General features: G+C 30.1%; 3 protein-coding genes across 8 annotated transcripts; 1 reads left to right on the forward strand and 2 right to left on the reverse strand.

Moving 5' to 3' along the window:
- Positions 1 to 402: 402 nt before the first annotated feature.
- Positions 403 to 7066, reverse strand: LOC122537773 (FACT complex subunit spt16). Of its 2 annotated transcripts, XM_043671295.1 has the most exons (20): positions 6838 to 7065; positions 6646 to 6750; positions 6061 to 6225; positions 5776 to 5928; positions 5557 to 5703; positions 5191 to 5457; positions 4784 to 5119; positions 4332 to 4701; positions 4054 to 4252; positions 3564 to 3945; positions 3312 to 3494; positions 3107 to 3238; positions 2859 to 3028; positions 2595 to 2778; positions 2427 to 2505; positions 2157 to 2325; positions 1940 to 2032; positions 1475 to 1540; positions 1285 to 1410; positions 403 to 1203 (listed from the first exon to the last, which is right to left on the reverse strand). In XM_043671295.1, exons 1-20 carry the CDS (start codon positions 6904 to 6906, stop codon positions 1197 to 1199), a joined length of 3402 nt encoding a protein of 1133 aa, XP_043527230.1. In that variant the 5' UTR covers positions 6907 to 7065; the 3' UTR covers positions 403 to 1196. The 2 variants fall into 2 exon arrangements, with proteins under 2 accessions (XP_043527230.1, XP_043527241.1); XM_043671306.1 differs by lacking the exon at positions 1475 to 1540 and having other exon boundaries at positions 6838 to 7066.
- Positions 7067 to 7695: 629 nt separating this feature from the next.
- On the forward strand, positions 7696 to 14631 carry LOC122538292 (tyrosine-protein phosphatase non-receptor type 4). Of its 3 annotated transcripts, none has more exons than XM_043672248.1 (17): positions 7696 to 8321; positions 9286 to 9497; positions 9579 to 9707; positions 9792 to 9840; positions 9922 to 10089; positions 10162 to 10282; positions 10370 to 10457; positions 10539 to 10691; positions 10763 to 10995; positions 11071 to 11241; positions 11309 to 11486; positions 11550 to 11717; positions 11814 to 11989; positions 12109 to 12308; positions 12379 to 12722; positions 12809 to 13093; positions 13186 to 14631. In XM_043672248.1, exons 2-17 carry the CDS (start codon positions 9348 to 9350, stop codon positions 13267 to 13269), a joined length of 2697 nt encoding a protein of 898 aa, XP_043528183.1. In that variant the 5' UTR covers positions 7696 to 8321; positions 9286 to 9347; the 3' UTR covers positions 13270 to 14631. The 3 variants fall into 3 exon arrangements, with proteins under 3 accessions (XP_043528183.1, XP_043528171.1, XP_043528178.1); XM_043672236.1 differs by lacking the exon at positions 7696 to 8321 and adding an exon at positions 8767 to 8918; XM_043672243.1 differs by lacking the exon at positions 7696 to 8321 and adding an exon at positions 8767 to 8918 and having other exon boundaries at positions 9792 to 9834.
- On the reverse strand, positions 12182 to 20074 carry LOC122538306 (calpain-7-like). Of its 3 annotated transcripts, none has more exons than XM_043672259.1 (13): positions 19816 to 20074; positions 19591 to 19754; positions 19307 to 19526; positions 18905 to 19227; positions 18700 to 18832; positions 18383 to 18573; positions 18064 to 18291; positions 17741 to 17985; positions 17419 to 17627; positions 17111 to 17319; positions 16793 to 17022; positions 16624 to 16727; positions 12182 to 12266 (listed from the first exon to the last, which is right to left on the reverse strand). In XM_043672259.1, the coding sequence occupies exons 1-13, from the start codon at positions 19997 to 19999 to the stop codon at positions 12223 to 12225; spliced, it is 2484 nt and encodes an 827-aa protein (XP_043528194.1). In that variant the 5' UTR covers positions 20000 to 20074; the 3' UTR covers positions 12182 to 12222. The 3 variants fall into 3 exon arrangements, with proteins under 3 accessions (XP_043528194.1, XP_043528204.1, XP_043528212.1); XM_043672269.1 differs by lacking the exon at positions 12182 to 12266 and adding an exon at positions 12938 to 13055; XM_043672277.1 differs by lacking the exon at positions 12182 to 12266 and adding an exon at positions 14814 to 15537.
- Between the last annotated feature and the right edge of the window lie 136 nt (positions 20075 to 20210).

The following is a 20210-nucleotide window of genomic DNA, read 5'->3' on the forward strand; positions in this document are numbered from 1 at the left end:
TGCCAAGAAATTCAAACATAATAACAAATTACCAGTAACAGTTCCTCCACGTCTATTACCAAATCAGATATTGAAAAGAAAAAAGAGATGAGTCGAGAATACGATAAAATTTAGTAAAATACTGAAAATACTTTCATTTTACTTTCGCTTTCATACGAACCTGAAATCCTGAATTCGATATCCCTTTCTTTTTTCTTTTGGCGAAGTTAAAAGGAAAGTAATTACATAAGATCTGAAGGACAATTGAATTACGCCTTTGTGCTGCTGCAAAGCCAAAAGAATTTTAACTCCAATGAAAGTAATAAAAATTAAGTGATAGTGTGCCGTCTTTAAAAATTTTTCAATTCTATTTTAATTTTATTTTTATGGGCACTCTGTCAATAAGTGATAATGTTTCGCATATTAATGATAAATAACTTAAAAAGTATTTATTTTGTTTACCAAGGTACAAATTTCAGAGCTATATGAACAAAATTATCAAAGATTTTGATCCATTCCAGCTTTCTTTGCTTAGTAAATTAATGTTTATGTTCTGGGCCTCTTATATACGATAGTTAACCCTAGTGCATTGTCTTGCATTGAGAATGTATTACAATTATACCTGTAAGTTTTTCTATTGTTTATTGTATAGTAACGAATTAATTTTCATGTATATTTAATAAAGAATGATATTCATAACAGACGAGACCAGTTGCTTTTTTCTTTTTATATATACTATCTGTACAATGAATGCCATTTCAATGCGTCAATGCGTTAATGCATTTTCAATTCACAAACTTAATAAGTTATTACAAATACATTTGAATACTACTAGCAAACGAACAATGGAATGAAACGATACGTGTTAGTAGCTATATTATATAATTAGACATTTTTTACTTAAAAAAGACTTTTATGTACATGTATTAAAAAAATTCATTCATAAATTCATGTTAAATTACTCGCACAAGTTTATACATATTACATCGCTATCATCCAGTAGATGTAGACAAGTATTTGTTTCTTATCAGCACACTATCGAACTTTTAAATAATATCAATAACAAATCGTTTGCTAACAGTTTAAATGAATCAATGCAAGAAAATGTACTATCCTTCTAATTTAATCGACGTACCATAACAAAGTTTAATATAGAATCAATATTCGGTGTTCGTGTTTTCATATGTGCTTCCTTCAATGCGTAAATAACACGTTCCTTATTTCCTGTAATGTATGTTGGTAATTTAAAAGAAAGAATATTATAAATTGGAGTATAAATATAAATTATAAAATATTTATATATACTTAGATTTCTTCGATCCCCTATCATTTCGCTCTTCACTGTCTTCGCGAGATCGTTTCTTATTAGACGAAGAATGGTTAGATGACTTGTGTTTGTCATGCTTATCGTGTTTGTCGCTCTTCTTGGGACTAAACAGAAAACAAAAACCTTAAATGTAACATCGTCAAGCATATATATGTTAATGTTAATCACCTGTGCTTGGATGATTTGGAAGGAGACACTTTCTTGTGTGATCCTCCACTCCGCGATCGATCCGATCTTTAATTATTGAAGCATATACTCAGCATAATTTTACCACAAAATTTCTTTATATGTTTAACCCCTTCGTATCCGAGAACGTAATGTATATTTCTTTATACAAAATTGCTCATGATATATTCTGGGCGAAATATCTTGAAAAGTAATATCAAACACCACATTTTGAATTATTTTTTTCAACTTTTTATTTACTTAACATTGTTAATACCTTTCATATTCATAAACGCGTTGTCTTAGAAATTTATTTTTATTCGAATCATTGAACGAGAAGTCACGAGCTCTAACGAAAAGACATATGCAACATCTCGTCTCAAATATCATGAATGATATTTCGTCCATAGATGCGAAAAGGTTAATATAGTCGAAAATCTACATTGTGAAAAGAAGTGCATTTCTTACCTATGCTTGTCTGATGACGATGATTTTTTATCTTTACTACTGGACGAACTTTTGCTTTTTGAACTTGAAGAACTCTTGTGCTTCGAATTATGCCTATAAATTATACATCTGAATTAGTGTCAATGTTAAGGAATATAGTAAAAATTTAATTTTATTGCTATCTTCGCTGTTTTCGCTTCATTATATCTGTATAAAAATATAAGATTGAACAATATACCTGTCTTTTGATGGTGAAGGTGAATGTTTTCGACTTCCTTTCTTCTTTTTACTTGAATTATAATCATCATGAAATCTATCCTCTCCTCTTTCTTTGTCTTCCTCAGCTGCTTCTCGTTCCAAATCAGACCAGTCTTTACCAGATTCCTCAGAGCTACCCAATTCTTCTTCTAAAATGAAAATTTAGGAAAAAAAAAAAAAACAAAAACAAATGTTAAGTAATAAGTCAAATACATTCTTTTAATATCTAAATAAAGTTTTTAAATATTACCTTCACTGTCTGAGTCTTCTGAAGCTTCAGAGTATTCAGAATCATCATCAGATTCCTCTTCAGTGTCAAAATCAGATGGCTACAAATAAAACATAACAATTATTACTCTTATAATATATAGATTTGTATTACATTATCTGTAATTATTTAGCTAAATATATTTCATACTTCATAAGCATCATCCTCTTCTTCTTCTTCGTCTTCTACCTCATCGTTTTCTGCGTCACTTTCTGGATCTAAGAAACTCCAACCACCGCTATCAAAGAATCCTACAGGATCATCCGTGATAGTTTTCATAATCTTTGTCCAGTTCAAAGATTGTACACCTTCTGTGTATCTGATATCGCATGAACTAAAAAAGATGTTACACGTTTATGTTTTATTATCGAGAAATTTTCAATAAAGAATATAAAAAAACGCCAAAAAACTTACTTTAGCCATTCCTTTACATGATCCAGCATATTCATAGGAATAGCATTCAACATGGCGACTTTTCTATGATAGTCTTTGAAAACAAAAATCATATCAAAATTTTTCAGATGAAACTGTACTCTTTCAAAATGAACAAGTTCGACATCTTCTAAAGTTATAACAAATGGAGGCTGAAATATGAAAATAAATGTTAATAAGTTGATATTTATATTTAATATAAAAGTAATTACATATGAAATAAAGTTTACCCATTCTGTAAGATTTACTAAGCAACCACTAGTGGGTTGTAAAAGAACAGTACTCCTGAATGGTGCTCCGGGGAATCCCAGATCCCTGAATGGTGTGTCAAATTCGATTTCTTGTTTCGTCATGCTTTCGACCTGTATACAAATAATAATATTTGATCAGTGAATAAGAAATGATAAATAAAATGCTTGACTCAATTAACAGTACCTTTTCGCAAAAACTTTTAAAGGCAGTTTTTAATTTGTGCCTAAGTTCTCGTTCCGATTGTTCAGCAGCAAGATCATCACGGTCATGCATGTGTTGATGTTTTCCTAAATCTGTCGTGATTTCACCAACTTCTGTGTAAAACTGCACATCTACGTGCTTCTTTTTACCAAACATAATAGCGTGCTGAAAATAATTTCTATTTAGTAATTGATCGCTCATAACAATAAATATAACAAAAACAAAGATATATACCTTTAAATGAAAATGAAGCAATATGATCATTTCACCATCACAGGGTTGGAAAAAGGCATTCTTAATATTATTGTAAAGAATGTCAACTTTATCTCCTCTAACTGAAGTATAACGGAATCCATTTACATGTGCTTCTAAACCTCCCGTCATTCTCTTCGAGACGATATTTGGTCGAATGTACAAGTCTTTCAGTTTTGGATTACCCTTATTTTGAGAGAGTATTAAAGTGTCCTGTTTTACAAGGTCCTCCTTTTCTCTCTCCTCTGCTTCTCTGTTTTTAAATTTCTTCTGAACTTCTTTGATCAATCTAAAGGCTGTGTTTAAATTAGAAGATGGTGCTGAAATTTCACCAGGCTCTTTGGTGTTTGTACTACGATATGTTCTAAACATAAAAATAAAAAGCTCGTTGTCATATGTTTGTATAATTGGTTTTAAGATCAATTTAAATTGCGAGTAAACATAAAAAATGAAAATGAAATTATGTACTAACACTTCCTTCACGAATGTAGCATCGGGTTGTGGGTAAGATCCACCTTCGTTCCGTCCCATTGTGGCACCAGGATGAAAAAAATTTATTCGGAGATAGGTATAATCTCCTTCTACTGATTGAGAAATATTTTTGATTGTGGATATGTGGAAGGGCACAGGAATTCCAAAGATGGGTAAAATTACAGTTTCATATTTTTTATCTGAAATATAATTGTGATGTATAATAAATACTGTATGTAATGTAACTTTATTTTATAAACAACATACAAATGCACTTACCAACGAATAACTTTAATTCCTTTACTTCCGGTTCTCGTGGCACATGACTCAAACTTTTATATGATACTGTTGATTTCCGTATCTTTTCTTGTTCCTTCCCACCAGATTGTTGAGCTAATCGAGCTTTTGCAACTTCATTTAGCTGTTGTGCTAGTTCTTTTTGATGTTGCTTTCTTTTTTCCTCAGAACTGTGTTCTGTTCTCAACTTAGATTCTATTACAGCTGTTCTCTTTCCACGACCAAGAATCTCAGGTTTAGGTTCATTTTCTTTCCCACTTCCTTCCTCCTCCTCGTCCTCTTCATCCTTGACAAATATTCCAATATTTTTCACCTTTTTCTTCGACGGTGTTAAATTTGTAGCAGGTTGTCCCTAAAATTATTTTATTATAATTCCCATTCTTTGATACATTAAAAAAGAAGTGATAATGTGTTTGAAGCATATAAATCAATACCTCATTAATCATAACTGTATCACCAATGAAAAGTGCATAGATCTTTCCTTCCTTATCAATGGCTTCTGAATTCGTAAGATTAGCCAGTCCAACATTTACGTTGAATACCATGCCTTTTTTTAATGTTGCATGAGTTTTTGGACCAATAAGTAACGAACTTTCCCTAAACTCGATACCCATTGCAAATCCAAAATGTTTAGTTAGATGGTCAATCATTTCTGGTTTCTCATCTTTTACGTACTTCACCCCCGTTTCGTATACTTCGCTTATCTTTACTCCAGCCACTAACTTCTTCAGAATCTCTTCTTCTAATTGTAAAAGGAAGTTATAATTATCCTACAATGAACGCACATAATTAATTAAACCTATTCATTATTAAAGCATATTATTATTTATTTGAAATTTACCTCAATGGATTTAGTAGGATTTACTAACAGTGTTCGAACTATATTGGAACAATAAGATTTGTAACGCGCTCCAAGAGAGCAAACGATAACACCGAAATGCAAAGTGTTTTTATCGCTAACGACACTAAACTTTAGGGAATAATTCCCACCACTTTGTATTATCGCAGGGTAACACATATCAACTTGAGTAACATCGACACTAGTCACATACTTCTTATTCGTTATAGCAGCGTCTACACCTTCAGCAAGCTTCGAATGTTTAACTTTCTAAAATAAAAATGTTTACATATTAGAAAAAGTCTTCGCATGTGATGTTTCGCAAGTTTAAGAATAAAGCATATTTCTACGCGAATAGAAATCGAATACCTTATCAGAATCTATAATTTCCATAATTTGATCCTTAAGATACTTTGTAAAAACGTCCACAGATACTAAACACGCTTTTTTTATGGTGTGAATTTCAGCGTCTTCTTTTGGACACATTACATACGCTGCTGCAGCACTTACATCAACCTAAAAAGATTGACGTATATTATGAAACAATAATCAAAGTATGTTGTATATTAAGAAAGGAACAACACACACCGTATCAAAAGATTCTGATTTCAATGTAGATCTCCATGCATCCATAAAGGCACCTGGATAATTTTCTTTGGAAAAAACACCCAATGTTTTACCCTTCTTACTTTGTTTTATAATCTCGATAAGTTTGACAAAATTTGCCTTGTCTTCATCGTTCTTTGAAAAAAAAAGAAAGATATTAACACCAACTTTAAAAGTAAAATATTAAAATTATACTTGACATTAAATATTAAATAAATACATATTAATTATATTAATATGATAAAACAGACTATGAAAAATACATACTCTGTCTCTCACAAACAATTTCACAGAAGGCACGCCAGTTTCTTCTGTTTTCTGATTTTCTAGTTTCCTCAAAAATTCAATTTTTTTCTTACTAGCTAAAAAGCAAATAGACTCCTCTGCTAATATCATTATAGTATCTGTAAGTTCATAACTGAGGAGCCACGTCTGAAATAAAATGTAAATGTTAATTTTACCTTCTACATTTACATAACAACAGAGAATTAAAATTCATACAATAAAAGTAGATTATACTATTTGTACAATGTCTTTCTACAATTTGTATAATACAATCAAGAAAAATTATAACATTTCAGTTATATAATTGAAATTTATTCAGATATCTATCAATGCCAATTCGAGCACACACTTAATAATACTTACAATTTCAGAAATTGTTCTTTTTTTTTTCACTGTAACAAACTAAGAAGCTATACGCTCGTGCTCACGAAAAATGCAGATCTCTATCAAAAATGTCTATCTTTTAGAATTACAACAATTAGGTTATTATTTATTATTGTTTATGAGTATACAACAAGTATACAACAAGCAAAAGCATATTGGAGCAATATAAAGGGTACAGCTTACTTGCAATGCTGTTGATTTGCTATACACGATATCTTCATCGGTGCCCACTGCAGAGACAAGGCAATCCATTTTACTAAAACTATCGTCCGTACCAACTTCCCCGTCCTGTTCAACAAAAAATGATCATTCGTTGTTTGTCAAATGACTGCGTTTGTTCTCAAACAACGGTATCAAACATATCAAATATCTTACCTTCCACGCGGTATAAAGCCGCTTCATGCGCCGGAAAAATATTTCCTTATCAACGGATACGTTTGCCATAATTTCTTGTTCTTAACCTTGTGGTTCTGTGAAATCAACTCAACATAATTACAACGCCACCGAATATTCGTCGCTCGTGTTGCGGAGATCGCGGGGATTTATAACCAAACCGCAACCGTAGTCCACAAACTATAGCCCACGCGGCGGGAACGGTTTAATGCGACGTAGTCGTTTGCCAAAACCAACAAGACTTAAACGACGCTCCAAGCGGCCGCTTGTTTAACTAACATTCACACTACACGCGTATTAATGATTAATTTTCTTTCGCGCGTAAAACGTTGAAATCGAGTTAGTAAGCGTCGAGTGTTGATAAACAAACGTACAACCTGCGCCGTTGCATATTCACCTTGCGATACGCTGTGAATATGACCGCAGGTATTTCTGGCGCGAACTTTGAAACGTCGCGAAATTCGGATTGCCACGTCGTGAACATTTTCAATGATATTTCTGTCAAATATTTAGCAACTTTCACTCTCTTGATCTTGCAAAGGGGGTTCTTGAACTTTTGTAATTCAATTTCACTTTTGTTACAGTAAATATGTCATTGTGAAAATTGTTTAACAACAGAAAAACGTTAATGAGAAAACATGGTATGATGAAAATGTTATTTGAGTTGAGAAATTATTTCTATTACAATAAAAATAACGAAACATCTTCACATATTATCGTTATGATCTACAAATAGTAAATACTGATTGATTACAATATCAAATTGATAACAACATGAAATTGATAACAACATCAAATAACGAATCTTAAAACCGCGTATTATATGGCCAATAGTTAGCGCACACATGTCTACTTGCGTGCAGTATAAAACATATACGTGCAATGTTGAGTTTTACATTAGGGCGTCAAGTTATTTTGCTGTAAATAAAACTTCTTACCTTTATGAAATATTATATAGAAAAATAATTATTTTAAAGTGATAACGTGACTCTTTACGACCGTGTACATACATTCTCGCGATAGTAACTTAGTTAAGCTCTCCTGAAAAAAACTGGCGAACACGATTCACTGACATCGTTGCTCGTGCCGACTTATTAGTGGTATGTCGTCGAGCGAGTGAAAGACACGCAGTTTTCTACTGTTTGATGCCTTTTATCCTGCAACTTGGCAAAACTGTCTGACGGTGAATAATGTCGACTAATTTGAATAAGAACATCCTTGATCGGAGTTACATTTACAAACATTAACTGCAACGCTGTAACATGTCGCTATAAGGAATAATGAAACGAGTTACGAGGAAGAAAAAATTCTTTAAAAGATTTCGACTTAATTGGAGCAAATTATGTTTCTTTTAACGGTCAGTCGAACTTAAATTGCAGGAATACTGATGATTGTTGATGATTTTTAATTACCGCGAGAGAACACCTGTGAAACCCGTATCAGAGATAGCGCAACGGATCATGAATGTAAGCAGAAATTTTACATTATTCGTGTTTAACGTAATGTATACAAATGCGCACAAATATTTGTTTTTATTCACCATATTCGTAGTGCATATTCTGCGTTGATTCATATACGAAACTTATTTCCTACAGTAAATTTTTTTTCTTTCTAGCAATAAACTTCTTGTTTTAAATATTTCGTATTTGTAAATCTTAATATCTCCTTTGGAGATACGCGAGAAAATAAATTTCTCGTTATAACAAACATAAATAAATAATAAATAAATAAATGAATTTATATTTATCGTCGTAATGCAATTTGATCATAAAAATATTTTATTACTTCTCCTCCAGCGATTGATACGAATTTTTATATATCTGATATTAATTTTAGAAAAAAAAAGGAAAATTGTATTTTAATGATTATTTGATGGGAGATTGATGTTAGGAGACACTTGAATGTATTAGTATTTGACGAGTTTTATTTGCCTCTTTTATGTAAACTATTTTCAGAATGCCTTGTTCTACATTATTCTGGCACTTAGTAGACATGAACTTGCTTATGTAACTGATGTTAGATTACTGACCCGATGCATTTGTTTTCAATGACATCTTCCGAATGTAATTACTTTGAATAGTGGTTTATGATTGATCAGTCTGTGACACTGCATGAGACTGGTTCATCCAATATATGCTCATTTATCAGAATTGACAACATAGTTGTTGCCATAACCTTACAATTGCAATAACCAGTGTCTTTTAAGCTTGATAAGTCCCAATGCTTAAAAGCATGGATGAATTTTTGAAAAAACCGGAACATACTTGTTGCTTTTTATTGTTGACAAGTTACATACCAAATTATTGAACAATTGGAATCAAATTTGTATTTGTTTGACTTATTGATAAACAATTCTTTTCAACTTTTTACATTTGCAATTAATATAGCCCCAATTCTTTTTATTGCTTTATCACGTAATTCTCCATTTAGGTGGTCAGCATAGCAGAGAGGCGGTGTCGAGAAGGTGGTTGACACGCCTTCGTATTTTTGAAATGATTGAAAGCGTATCACGAAGAGCGTTGAGTGGCTCCAGTGGGAGCTACCACGTTCGTGGTGCTGAATTAGCAAGGAATCGTAGATTGAAATCTCTTTCTGCTACTGTTGTCTTCCTCGATGACACACAACACACATTTCAACTAGATGTGAGTCTATATGATGATTACTTTAAACAGAAATGATTTTTTGGGTTGTATTGATGATGTAAATGTCTCAAAATGTTTTAGAAAAGAGCAAAAGGACAAACATTACTAGATTTAGTATTTCAACATTTAGAACTTGTTGAAAAAGATTATTTTGGCTTGCAATATGCTGAAAATGGTGCCACAACATGTACATATTCACCGGATGTTATGGTAAATTTCTTTTTTCAATTTATTAAAACCTATTTAAAAATTTTGTACTAATTGAATAGCATCATAATTGATTTAATGTTTTAGAGATGGTTAGATCCTAGCAAACCAGTGAAGAAGCAGATAAGAAGTAAGGGTAAAGATCGTATTCAGATGCTTGTTTATATAACCTAATATAAAAAGATAAAAAATAATTTAATATAACGTATTGTTTTAGGTGGACAATTCTACTTCAAAGTAAAATTTTACGTATCTGATCCTAGCAAATTGCAAGAAGAATATACTAGATACCAATTTTATTTACAAATAAGAAGAGATATTCTTCAAGGAAAGCTTCAATTACCACCAAGTACAGCATGCCTTATTGCTAGTTATACTGTTCAATGTATGTATTTAATACATTTTAATATACATTTCATTGTAAAATTATTATATTTATTATATTTTTATGTAACAGCTGAGTTGGGTGACTATCATCCTGAAGAACATGGACCAGGATATCTTTCTAGATTGCAGTTGATACCAGGACAAACTGAGGAAATGGAAAAGAAAATAGCTGAGCTACATAAACTGCATAAGTATGTCAAAGTTATATTTGTGAATAGTGTAGTATAGTGTGAATTTGTAAAATTTATAAAACATTATATATTTATGTTATTTTACAGGGGTCAATTACCAGCAGATGCAGAATTCAATTTTTTAGACCATGCAAAGAGGTTAGATATGTATGGAGTAGAATTACACAAAGCTAGAGTATGTACTTATCTTCTTTTAAAAACTTTTAAAGGTCTGTTTTATTTCAACTTCTATATTTTTTTCTTTTTTTTTTTGTAGGATTCAACAAATAAAGAGATACAATTAGGTGTAACGTCTATAGGTTTAGTAGTGTTTCAAAATGGAATAAAAATCAATGTTTTCTCATGGTCAAAAATAGTGAAAATATCATTTAAAAGAAAACAGTTTTTTATTCAACTGAGAAGAGAACAGGTACTTTAAATATTCAGTTTGCAATCAAAAGGCTAATTTGCATTTTGTGTACAAATCAAATTTAATTGCAGTCAGAAAACTATGATACTCTGCTAGGCTTCAACATGTTAACATATCGTAGTTCGAAAAATTTATGGAAAGCATGTGTAGAACACCATACATTCTTCCGACTTCATAGTCCTAAAACGAGGCCAAGGCGTTTTCCACTTACTTTGAGCAGTAGATTTACATATTCAGGACGTACAGAATTTCAAACAGTTGAAGATGGAAAGCACCGAGCAAGAGTAGAAAGAACGTTTATACGGTAATATTAATTTATTCGATATTAACAACACAATATTAATTCAATAATATTAACTTAATAATTTAAATCATCTAGATCGCCAAGTAAAAGATTAGTACACGGAGTAACATCAGGCCCAATTATCGAAGAGAAAGGAAAATTATCAATGCCTCCTGGACGACCACCTAGACCATATGATAACAAAGTTCAATCTCTTGGTGCTCGTGAACCTCGTCGAGCATGGGGTGAAGGGAATCCTAGTGATGAGTTGGTTGAAATATATTTAATATCTTTAACTTTTTATATTTATATTAATTTTTATTCTTTACCATAGTGAAGGAGGTTTCTTATCTCTCCGTGAAGAAATAACGAGTTCGCATACACAGGGCAATGCATTTTCGCCTGTATTAGGTTCTAGAGTTTTAAGTTACGCCGACGATGATACAACTGCTGAAAGGAACATTTATGATCTTCCTGACTATAGCGAACCTACAAGTTCGCCTGCTCCTCAGGTATTTATTCTTAATATTCTTATAATTACATTATAGATGTAAAATAAATCCGAGTATTTGTAGATAGTAGAAGATGGATTAGTTACGATATCTCTAACGCCAGATGAACAAGGTCGATTTGGATTTAATGTGAAAGGTGGTTTAGATCTTGATATGCCTATTTTAGTCTCGAGGGTCGCTCCAAATACTCCCGCTGATCGTTGTTATCCGAAATTAAATGAAGGAGATCAGGTTAGTTACATCTTGATGAAGTTAGATTGAGCTTATTTTCGAATTATCTGGGTTAATTTTTGTAAATTATCTACTGTAAATTTGTTCAATAAATAGGTAGTGTATATAAATGGAATTGATGTCAGTGGTTTGTTACATGAACATGTAGTAAATCTAATTCGTCAATCTCGTGATTCGGGTTCCGGTGAACTGACATTAACTGTGAGACCGAATGCTTTATACAATGCTTTAGCTGGTACTGATGAAACGTCTGAAGAAGAACCTCCATATAGGTATTACAAATAATAAAAATAATATTTAATACATTCATTATGTTGACAATTACACATAAAAGCTAAAATAAAAATAAAATAAAAATATTCAATATTTATTTTTCTCTTGAAATAATGAGGTATGTTCCGGATGCACCTCATGCAGCTATTGGATCAGATGCATTAGCACAATCCATGTTGCTTCTTGCTGATGGTCTCGCAAGCGGTGCTTTAATCGCGCAGTATGAACAACTCTATAGAAAAAATCCTGAACTTACATCTCTCGAATCTAAAAAGCCTGAAAACCAGAGCAAAAATCGTTACCGAGATATTTCACCATGTAAGAATTTATACTAACGAACAATTGAAGACATGTGCTTGACAAAATAATAAAATTGCAATTTATACAGATGATGTTACACGGGTAATACTTATGGGCTCTGCAAGTGGAGATTATATTAATGCTAACTACGTAAACATGGAAATACCGGGATCGGGTATTATCAACAGATATATTGCCACTCAAGGACCTTTATCCTCGACTGTTGCTGATTTCTGGCAGATGGTTCTCGAAGCAGGCAGTACTCTCGTTGTAATGCTTACAACTTTGGTCGAACGTGGCCGAGCAAAATGCCACCAATATTGGCCTGCGCTTAATGAAACTCTTACGTTACGAAATCTCACGCTTACGTCTACTGCTGAAAATGTTGAAGATACTTTTATATTTCGAGAATTCATACTCCGTGATATTAATGTAAGAAACATGTTGCAAATATTATTTTATATTGTTACAAATACAATGGTAAAATGTCAAGTGTTGATTAATTTTTTATACTTTAGACTGGAGAAGAAAGAGATATAACGCACATGCAGTATTGCAGTTGGCCAGATCATGGAGTTCCCAGCGATTGGAGACAATTTACTACATTTACCGAAAAAGTACGGGCAGCTCGAACGGGAATAGTGGAGCCCGCAGTTGTTCACTGTTCTGCTGGAATTGGCAGAACAGGTGTTTTAGTCCTAATGGAAACGGCACTGTGTCTTATCGAAGCGAATCAACCCGTGTATCCATTAGACATTGTGCGATCTATGAGAGATCAAAGGGCAATGATGATACAAAATGCTGTAAGTTGAAATTTACAAATCAAATTTTTAGATTGAAACTCATTATGTGTAAATCTCCTTTATATCTAATGAAAAAAATATACTTCTTTTAGAGTCAATATAGATTTGTATGTGAGGCGGTCCATAAAGCTTATAGCGAAGGAATAGCTAAGCCACTTCCTGAATTCAGTAGGTGAAAATATCACAAGTTCGAAAAGCATTGTAATTACCATTCTTTTTACATTTTATCAAAATATCACATCACTAGAGCATAATTTTATATTCTGACAATAATGTATACTTACAATATTCATTAATAGGAGAGATATATACACTACTATAAATAGGTATTTTCTATCCGTTACGAATATATTTTTTAACTAGAAATTAATTACTCGAAAAACACCATAACTTTTCACGCCTTAGAGCTTATCCTCTTCTTAATTTATGTACTAACATTTGTAAACAATGAAATTTCGATAAAATTAAGTTCATTAATAAGCTAAATTTAAGCTAATCTCAAAGTATTATTTGAAATAATTGTTTCTTATGGCTTACTTCTGTTATTATTACTACGATCAATCCTTATTTCTATCCGTAAAGTATAGGTGAAGGTATGAAAAGTTAAACTTCAAATGATACTGCTAATATACTTTTAAAAATTACAAAAATCAAATTCTTTCACTAGACATAATTAGTATTTTGCTTAATTTTAATTATTGCTCATATAGTGAATTAATAACAGAAACATCTTTATACGAAAATTAATATAGCGCCTTAAACTTTGTAAATGTTTTAGTATATTAGCAAAAAATTTAGAAATACATGAGGTGCCAATATAAAAAGATTGCCTTGAAAAGAAACCATAAATTATTACGAAATATATAAATTAACACGAAATCGAGAAATATCGAATGTATAATCGATCTAAGTAAGTTATAGCATGTGATTGCATAAAACAAAGCTATGAAACAATTTAAAAATCATTGAATATTGATAAGAAAATGTACACGTACTACTATTTATTTATTTTATCATATTGAAAGTAATAATATATTTATATCATAAAAAAATTTTAACTCCTGGCGATTTATTGTTATTTTAATCTGATTAAAAATAATATTTTTCTTATGGCAATTAACGTTTAATTCCATTTATACAATGTACAGTTTAGTTTCTATTGAAATATCAAAATCTATTTGCTCGTCTTACAAAAGAGTACAAGTTTAAATTGCATTTTTTTGCAATTTTATATGATAAAAAAAAATACAATGATATTCTAATGTTGAATAAGATTATCTTAAAATAAAATTGAGAATTACGAAGAGTTTAATGTCCTCGCTTTAGCAACTAATTTAATATAATTTCATACAAAACAAAAAGTGAATCAAATAAAGTAATATATAATATATTGAAAAATATTTCGTCCCGCGGATAATCTCATTCAGAGTTTTTAATATTCTTTGAATTTTCTAATAATGCTAACAAAATGTACTATTTTTTATAATCGTATCATGTGTTCTACTTTCCGCCCATTTTTATAATGTTAAGATACTTTTATGTTCTATACATATGTAACGTATATTAATGAAATTATTTTTTACGCACAAAAGTATGATGAAATTGTAGAGTATCTAAGTAAATCCACGTAACAATCTATAAGTTAATGATACAATTGTATGTACAATTATAAAGCAGTACATGCATGAAAGAAACAAGGTCATAAAAATTAAATAAAAGGTTCTACTTACATTATATATTATATAACGTTGTACATTTGGTATAAAATATTTGTACAGATACAAAATAGAAACTTAATAATGCAAAGCATTCATTGTTTATGTGTACAGCAAAACGTTATGTTAATAACAGAATATCATAATATGTATGTACATTATAATCATTTGCTATATTTTTCTTTTCTTTTTTTATTTTGTTCGTGTAACTTTCTTCAAAATATTGACAAATTACCTGCGATTAGGATTGAATAGTAATTGTAGTCAAAAGATTTCATTTCTTTAATTTATACAATAGTCTAGTTAAATGAGGCTAAAAATCAATACAAAACATAACATTGTTTTATAAGTAAGACTGGATTGCAGAGGATCATGTTTCATTGTTGAATACTTCTGATAACGAACGATTAAGAATTAGGTGAATCTGTTATACATAACAGTAAGCACAATATTAAAAGCACAATGTTATTTTTCGAGTTAGTAATGATTATATGAATTATTAACAATAGTGCCTTGTATGTGTGCATCCAAATCATATTCATAAAACAAAAATGAATACTCTTAATAACTATTATATTATAACTTCGTTTCACTCGATAGATTTCTTTTTAATTCCATTTTATTATTGTTTCTTTGTAACATGTATATTTTCTTGTATAATTGCCCACAGTTTTTTTTATAATTTATATATCCTCAATTATGTAAATATATTTACATTTTATTCAACTCCTGTTTCATAAATTATAATTTCATAAGAATTGCTAATTATTTATTTTGTAGTTATGTTAATAAAATAATATTATAATTAATGATAATTATAGTTAATTATAAGTTCAGACTGGACAGCACTAGAGTGCTACATTATTTTGAGTTCAATTTAAATTCAATATAAAATATAAACATTAAAATAATATGAAAATTTAATTGAATAGCATTTTTTTAAATATTTTTTACAATATTCTTATATTCTCAAATATTATATGCATTTAGAAAAATAGAAAAAAAACATGTAAAACAATATTGAAAATTAAAATTTAAGATATATCGAAAAAGTTTAGATATAATATTTTAGAATTAATTTTTATTAAATAGATACAAAATACAGTAATATCTAGGAATAAAAATCTTGCGTTTCTTTATAGTATGTAATTTGTAGGTGAAACATTATCGACACACTTCGTATAAAAATAATTACTGTATTTACAATTTTACATTTTTAGTGAATACTTTACATGAATATTGTTTACTATTCACTTGAGTTATTGATTAAAAAGTACTTTTTAATATTTATATAAAAACAGTACAAAGAATATTAAATAGTTAATTAAAATATTTAAAAGCTACATTTGTCAAGATTTATCTGTGTACGTGCCAAATCATAACTCATGAAGCAATTATTAATTATGAATAAAGTGCCACAAATTTTCATAACTCAGTCAGTAGTTGTCTAGTCTGATTACTAATTTGTATTTTTAAAATATAAAATAAAAAGATTTTATAACAATTCATCATTTAATGCTTGACTCACTTCCCTTTATGGAATTTTTTAAAATTATAATTTATATTTTATCAGTAACATTTTGTTTAAACATCAATTTTAGCATTAGTGATCTTTGTACAATATGCAATATTCATAAGAATATTCATCAACAATTTTATAACAACAAATATGAATATTTCATATTCTTTTCTCACATATCACAATTGAAATAAAATAATGATTATTTATTGTGTATAATAATTATGATTATCAAGATCTATTTTTATATAAAATTTATATAATATGTTGGAGTTGTAATTTGCAATACGACTTACAAATTAAAAAGAAATGTCCTTCTTGTCCAGGGATATATGTCGATGGAATAATGTGATATGTACCTGCTGGTACATCCTCTAATTCGAGATAAACAAATCCGGATCTACATTAAATTAAATTATTAATAACTACTGTGTACAATGTATGATGTATCATTTTCTACAATACCTGAATGGGCCAGAGCTTTTCATTTTGAATGCAGTAGGTGCTTCAGAATCATTTAATACAACTGTTAAGATATCAAATCCTATTTGATATTGTTTAGGTCCCTTCAATATAATAAGCAAATAGTTATTGTTACTTGAATTTTCTAAAATCAACTGATAACGCGGATTATTTTGATACGTTGGATGATTGCTACATCCACCAGCTGTAATGTCTTTCCACTGACCAATAAGCTAAACAAATTATGATGATACTATTAGTTATTAAATTTTGAATTAGATATTAGACGTTAAATTTATATTAAGAATAAAGAAAATATACCTCTTCCTCATATTTATAAAAATTTGGTATCTTTTTTAATGAGAACTCACAAGATCCATAGGCGCGTAAAGTATAATATATTGTATGTGTCTTTTCATATTGGGATATAACTAGAGTATATCGAGTATCGCTTTGAGGATCTAGTTTTATTTTACAAAGATAGTGTGGACTATTTATTCTTACCCCATCGATATATGGCGGTGGATCGTCTACATGTATAATTAAACATTTATAATTAAGTTTAAAACTAAATTAACTTTAATTAAGTTTGTTTTAAATAGAACAAAATCATAAATTACTTTACTTACGGGGATAATACACTCTTTTTCCGTCATTTCGATAAACTAATACTGTTATGTATTCTTGATTTTGTCTAAAATCTGCTATATCTGTAATGTGTCTTGTAAGAAGAATCCATAGAGCGCCATTAACGTTCTTTTTTACTTCTAGTAAAAATTGAGGATTATCACCAATATTATATGCATCTTTTACTGGTCCTATGCCTGCATTCCACATTCTATAATAAAGGATTTTTATAAAAAGACTTATGAAATAATTTCATAATCGTTAATAATTTGTGCAATCATTTTTAATTGAACAATGTTATTTATAAAATCATTAATAACTTACTGATGAATGCAATAAGTGTAATTAAATAAACCTGGATTCCAATTTAAATAAAAAACATCGAAAAATCGACATATACTATCGTAATCAATCCAGAAAACTCCGTTATCGAATTGGGATGCAGAATCTGGATCATAATTTAGTGCTTCTTTTAATTCACTTGTCCAATGTACTCCATCAAGTTCAGAATAATTTCCTTTCCATCGTAAATGTGACCAAGGATTTTTAAGTTGTAATAGTCTTTCATCCTATAAAAATATATCCATTTTATGTATAAAAACCTGTGTTTAAGATATATTTTAAATAACCAAGAAATAATTAATTACATTTATTCTTCTAACATCGAGAACAGCATAGGCGTGAGTCGGTACAAGACCTGTTCTATCGGCTTCCAAATCGGATAATTCTCCAGTAGCAACTGTTACTAGTACATCTCCTTTGTATAAACGTGTTAATAACACATTGAATAGATTGTCCTTATTAAAATCAGGCTCACCAGGTCTTATAGCCCACCTTTCTGGTATCCAGCCAGTTAAAGCATGTAAATCTATATTCTGAACAATAATATTTCATTGTTAAAAAAGATAAACCATGTTGTGTGCTTATTATCTGTATAATATAAATATGATATAAAAATAAATTTACACTATTTGACCCAGGAAAATCATAACCACCCATTACTTTCATGTATGCCTTCTCGAGCAACGAGATCCACAGCTCACCGTGATTGCTAGAGTAGGAACAAAGTAATTGGTTGTATCGGCTTACAGGCAATAAGTCATCTATTATAACTTTGCGTGGAACACCGTTAATGTGTAGTTTCACCATGTATTTTCCTAATATAAAATACTCCCAATTTAATTTTTTTTTCTTTTTTTGAAATATGCTAGGAAAATTATAAACCATTGATCCTTGAAATTAAAAAAATTTCATGATATGTACAACAATGTATAAATTCTTACCAAATGGATTGTATATCGGCTCTTTGTTTCTATTCTTTGGATAAATAATAGAGGTGATAAGTCTACGTCCGAATCTTTTTTCATATTGGGCACTAACTGCGAGAGAAGCAACGAAAGAACAGTCAGAAACAACCTGAAAGTTTATAATTACATTTCAACACGAAAAAGATCATTAATTTTAAAATTAGTTTTGTTTTTTACTGACTGTCTGCTTGATACTATAATAATCAACATGGCTTGTTTTAAGCATTCTTGGGTCAGAAAATAATTCTTCTGGTCGGCACCATTTTGCAAAATCAGGTTTCTGTTTTGGTGCTAATGCTAATAAACCATCTTTGTCAGTAAACGGGATAGCATACTGAAACTTTTCAGTAAGATCAATACTCATAAAAGGTACAAATTCATGATCATTGACGTGAGAACTATGAAGTAAAACTCTTTTCTCTTCTTCTGTGTAATTACTACTGCCACCGCTCACTTTCAGATGTGCACTGCTTCCTCGATGAAGAGGTGGTCGAGATGATTTGCCTGAAAATTAAAAAAAAAACAAAAAGAATGCAACTGAACAAAAATGAATTTTTTACTGCATTAACATGGTAAAAATTACCTGTATTATTAGACTCTGTAATATTAACTTTTGTAGTTGTAGATGATATTTCATCTATATCTTCATCCAGACTAGTTTCAGGTACTGGAGGCAATTTCGAAAGGGTTTTAAAAATGTCATTACTGTCCACTGTTCTCAAACCTTTCAGAGATTCTGCCCTATCAAGAGCAAGCTTTATAAGAGCTGTTAATTTAGCTTTTGTCTGTGTGTCACTGGTTTTCTGTAATTATACTATTATCAATAGAATTATAATAATGATTGATTTTAACAATTGTTTTATGTACCACGCTAAGTCCTAGTTCAGCAGCATCTGTATATAATTTTACAGCAATGTCCTTCAAACCAGCTTCGTCAGCATCTTGTGCTTGATTCATAAGAAATTTGCATTTTTGTAACTTAGATTGATCTGTAGGTTGTGCTGTATGACTTTTTTGTTCTTCTTCGCTGACTATAACATGTTGTTCCTTATGTTTATAAATATATATCATGAGCTAACTTGAAACACTCACCAAGTTTCTGTATAGTTGTTATCCTCTCTTGATATTCAGAAATTTTTTGATCGTACACAGGGTCTTGCAGTTCCACAAGATATTTTACAGCTACGTTATAATAATATAAGGCTTGCTTGTACTGATTTTGACTATCAAATTGTACTGCCTTTCTTGCTGCATTTTGTGCATCCTCTAATGTCATTTTGTATATTGTTATTGTAATATTGTAATTATTATATTAATTATGTAAATAATTCTTTTATTCCGTAAAACTTGCTTCTACATAATATTTATTTTTTTACATAATTTCCAAACATTAATTTAAATATTACTTAATCTGTTAAATACATTTGTTTCCTCTGCATATTAATAATTTTATGTGTACATATATATATTTTTCTAAATTGTATTAA

This window comes from Frieseomelitta varia, unplaced genomic scaffold (assembly GCF_011392965.1).
Source record: "Frieseomelitta varia isolate USP_RPSP 00005682 unplaced genomic scaffold, Fvar_1.2 scaffold_163, whole genome shotgun sequence".
NCBI classification, from domain to species: Eukaryota; Metazoa; Arthropoda; class Insecta; order Hymenoptera; family Apidae; genus Frieseomelitta; species Frieseomelitta varia.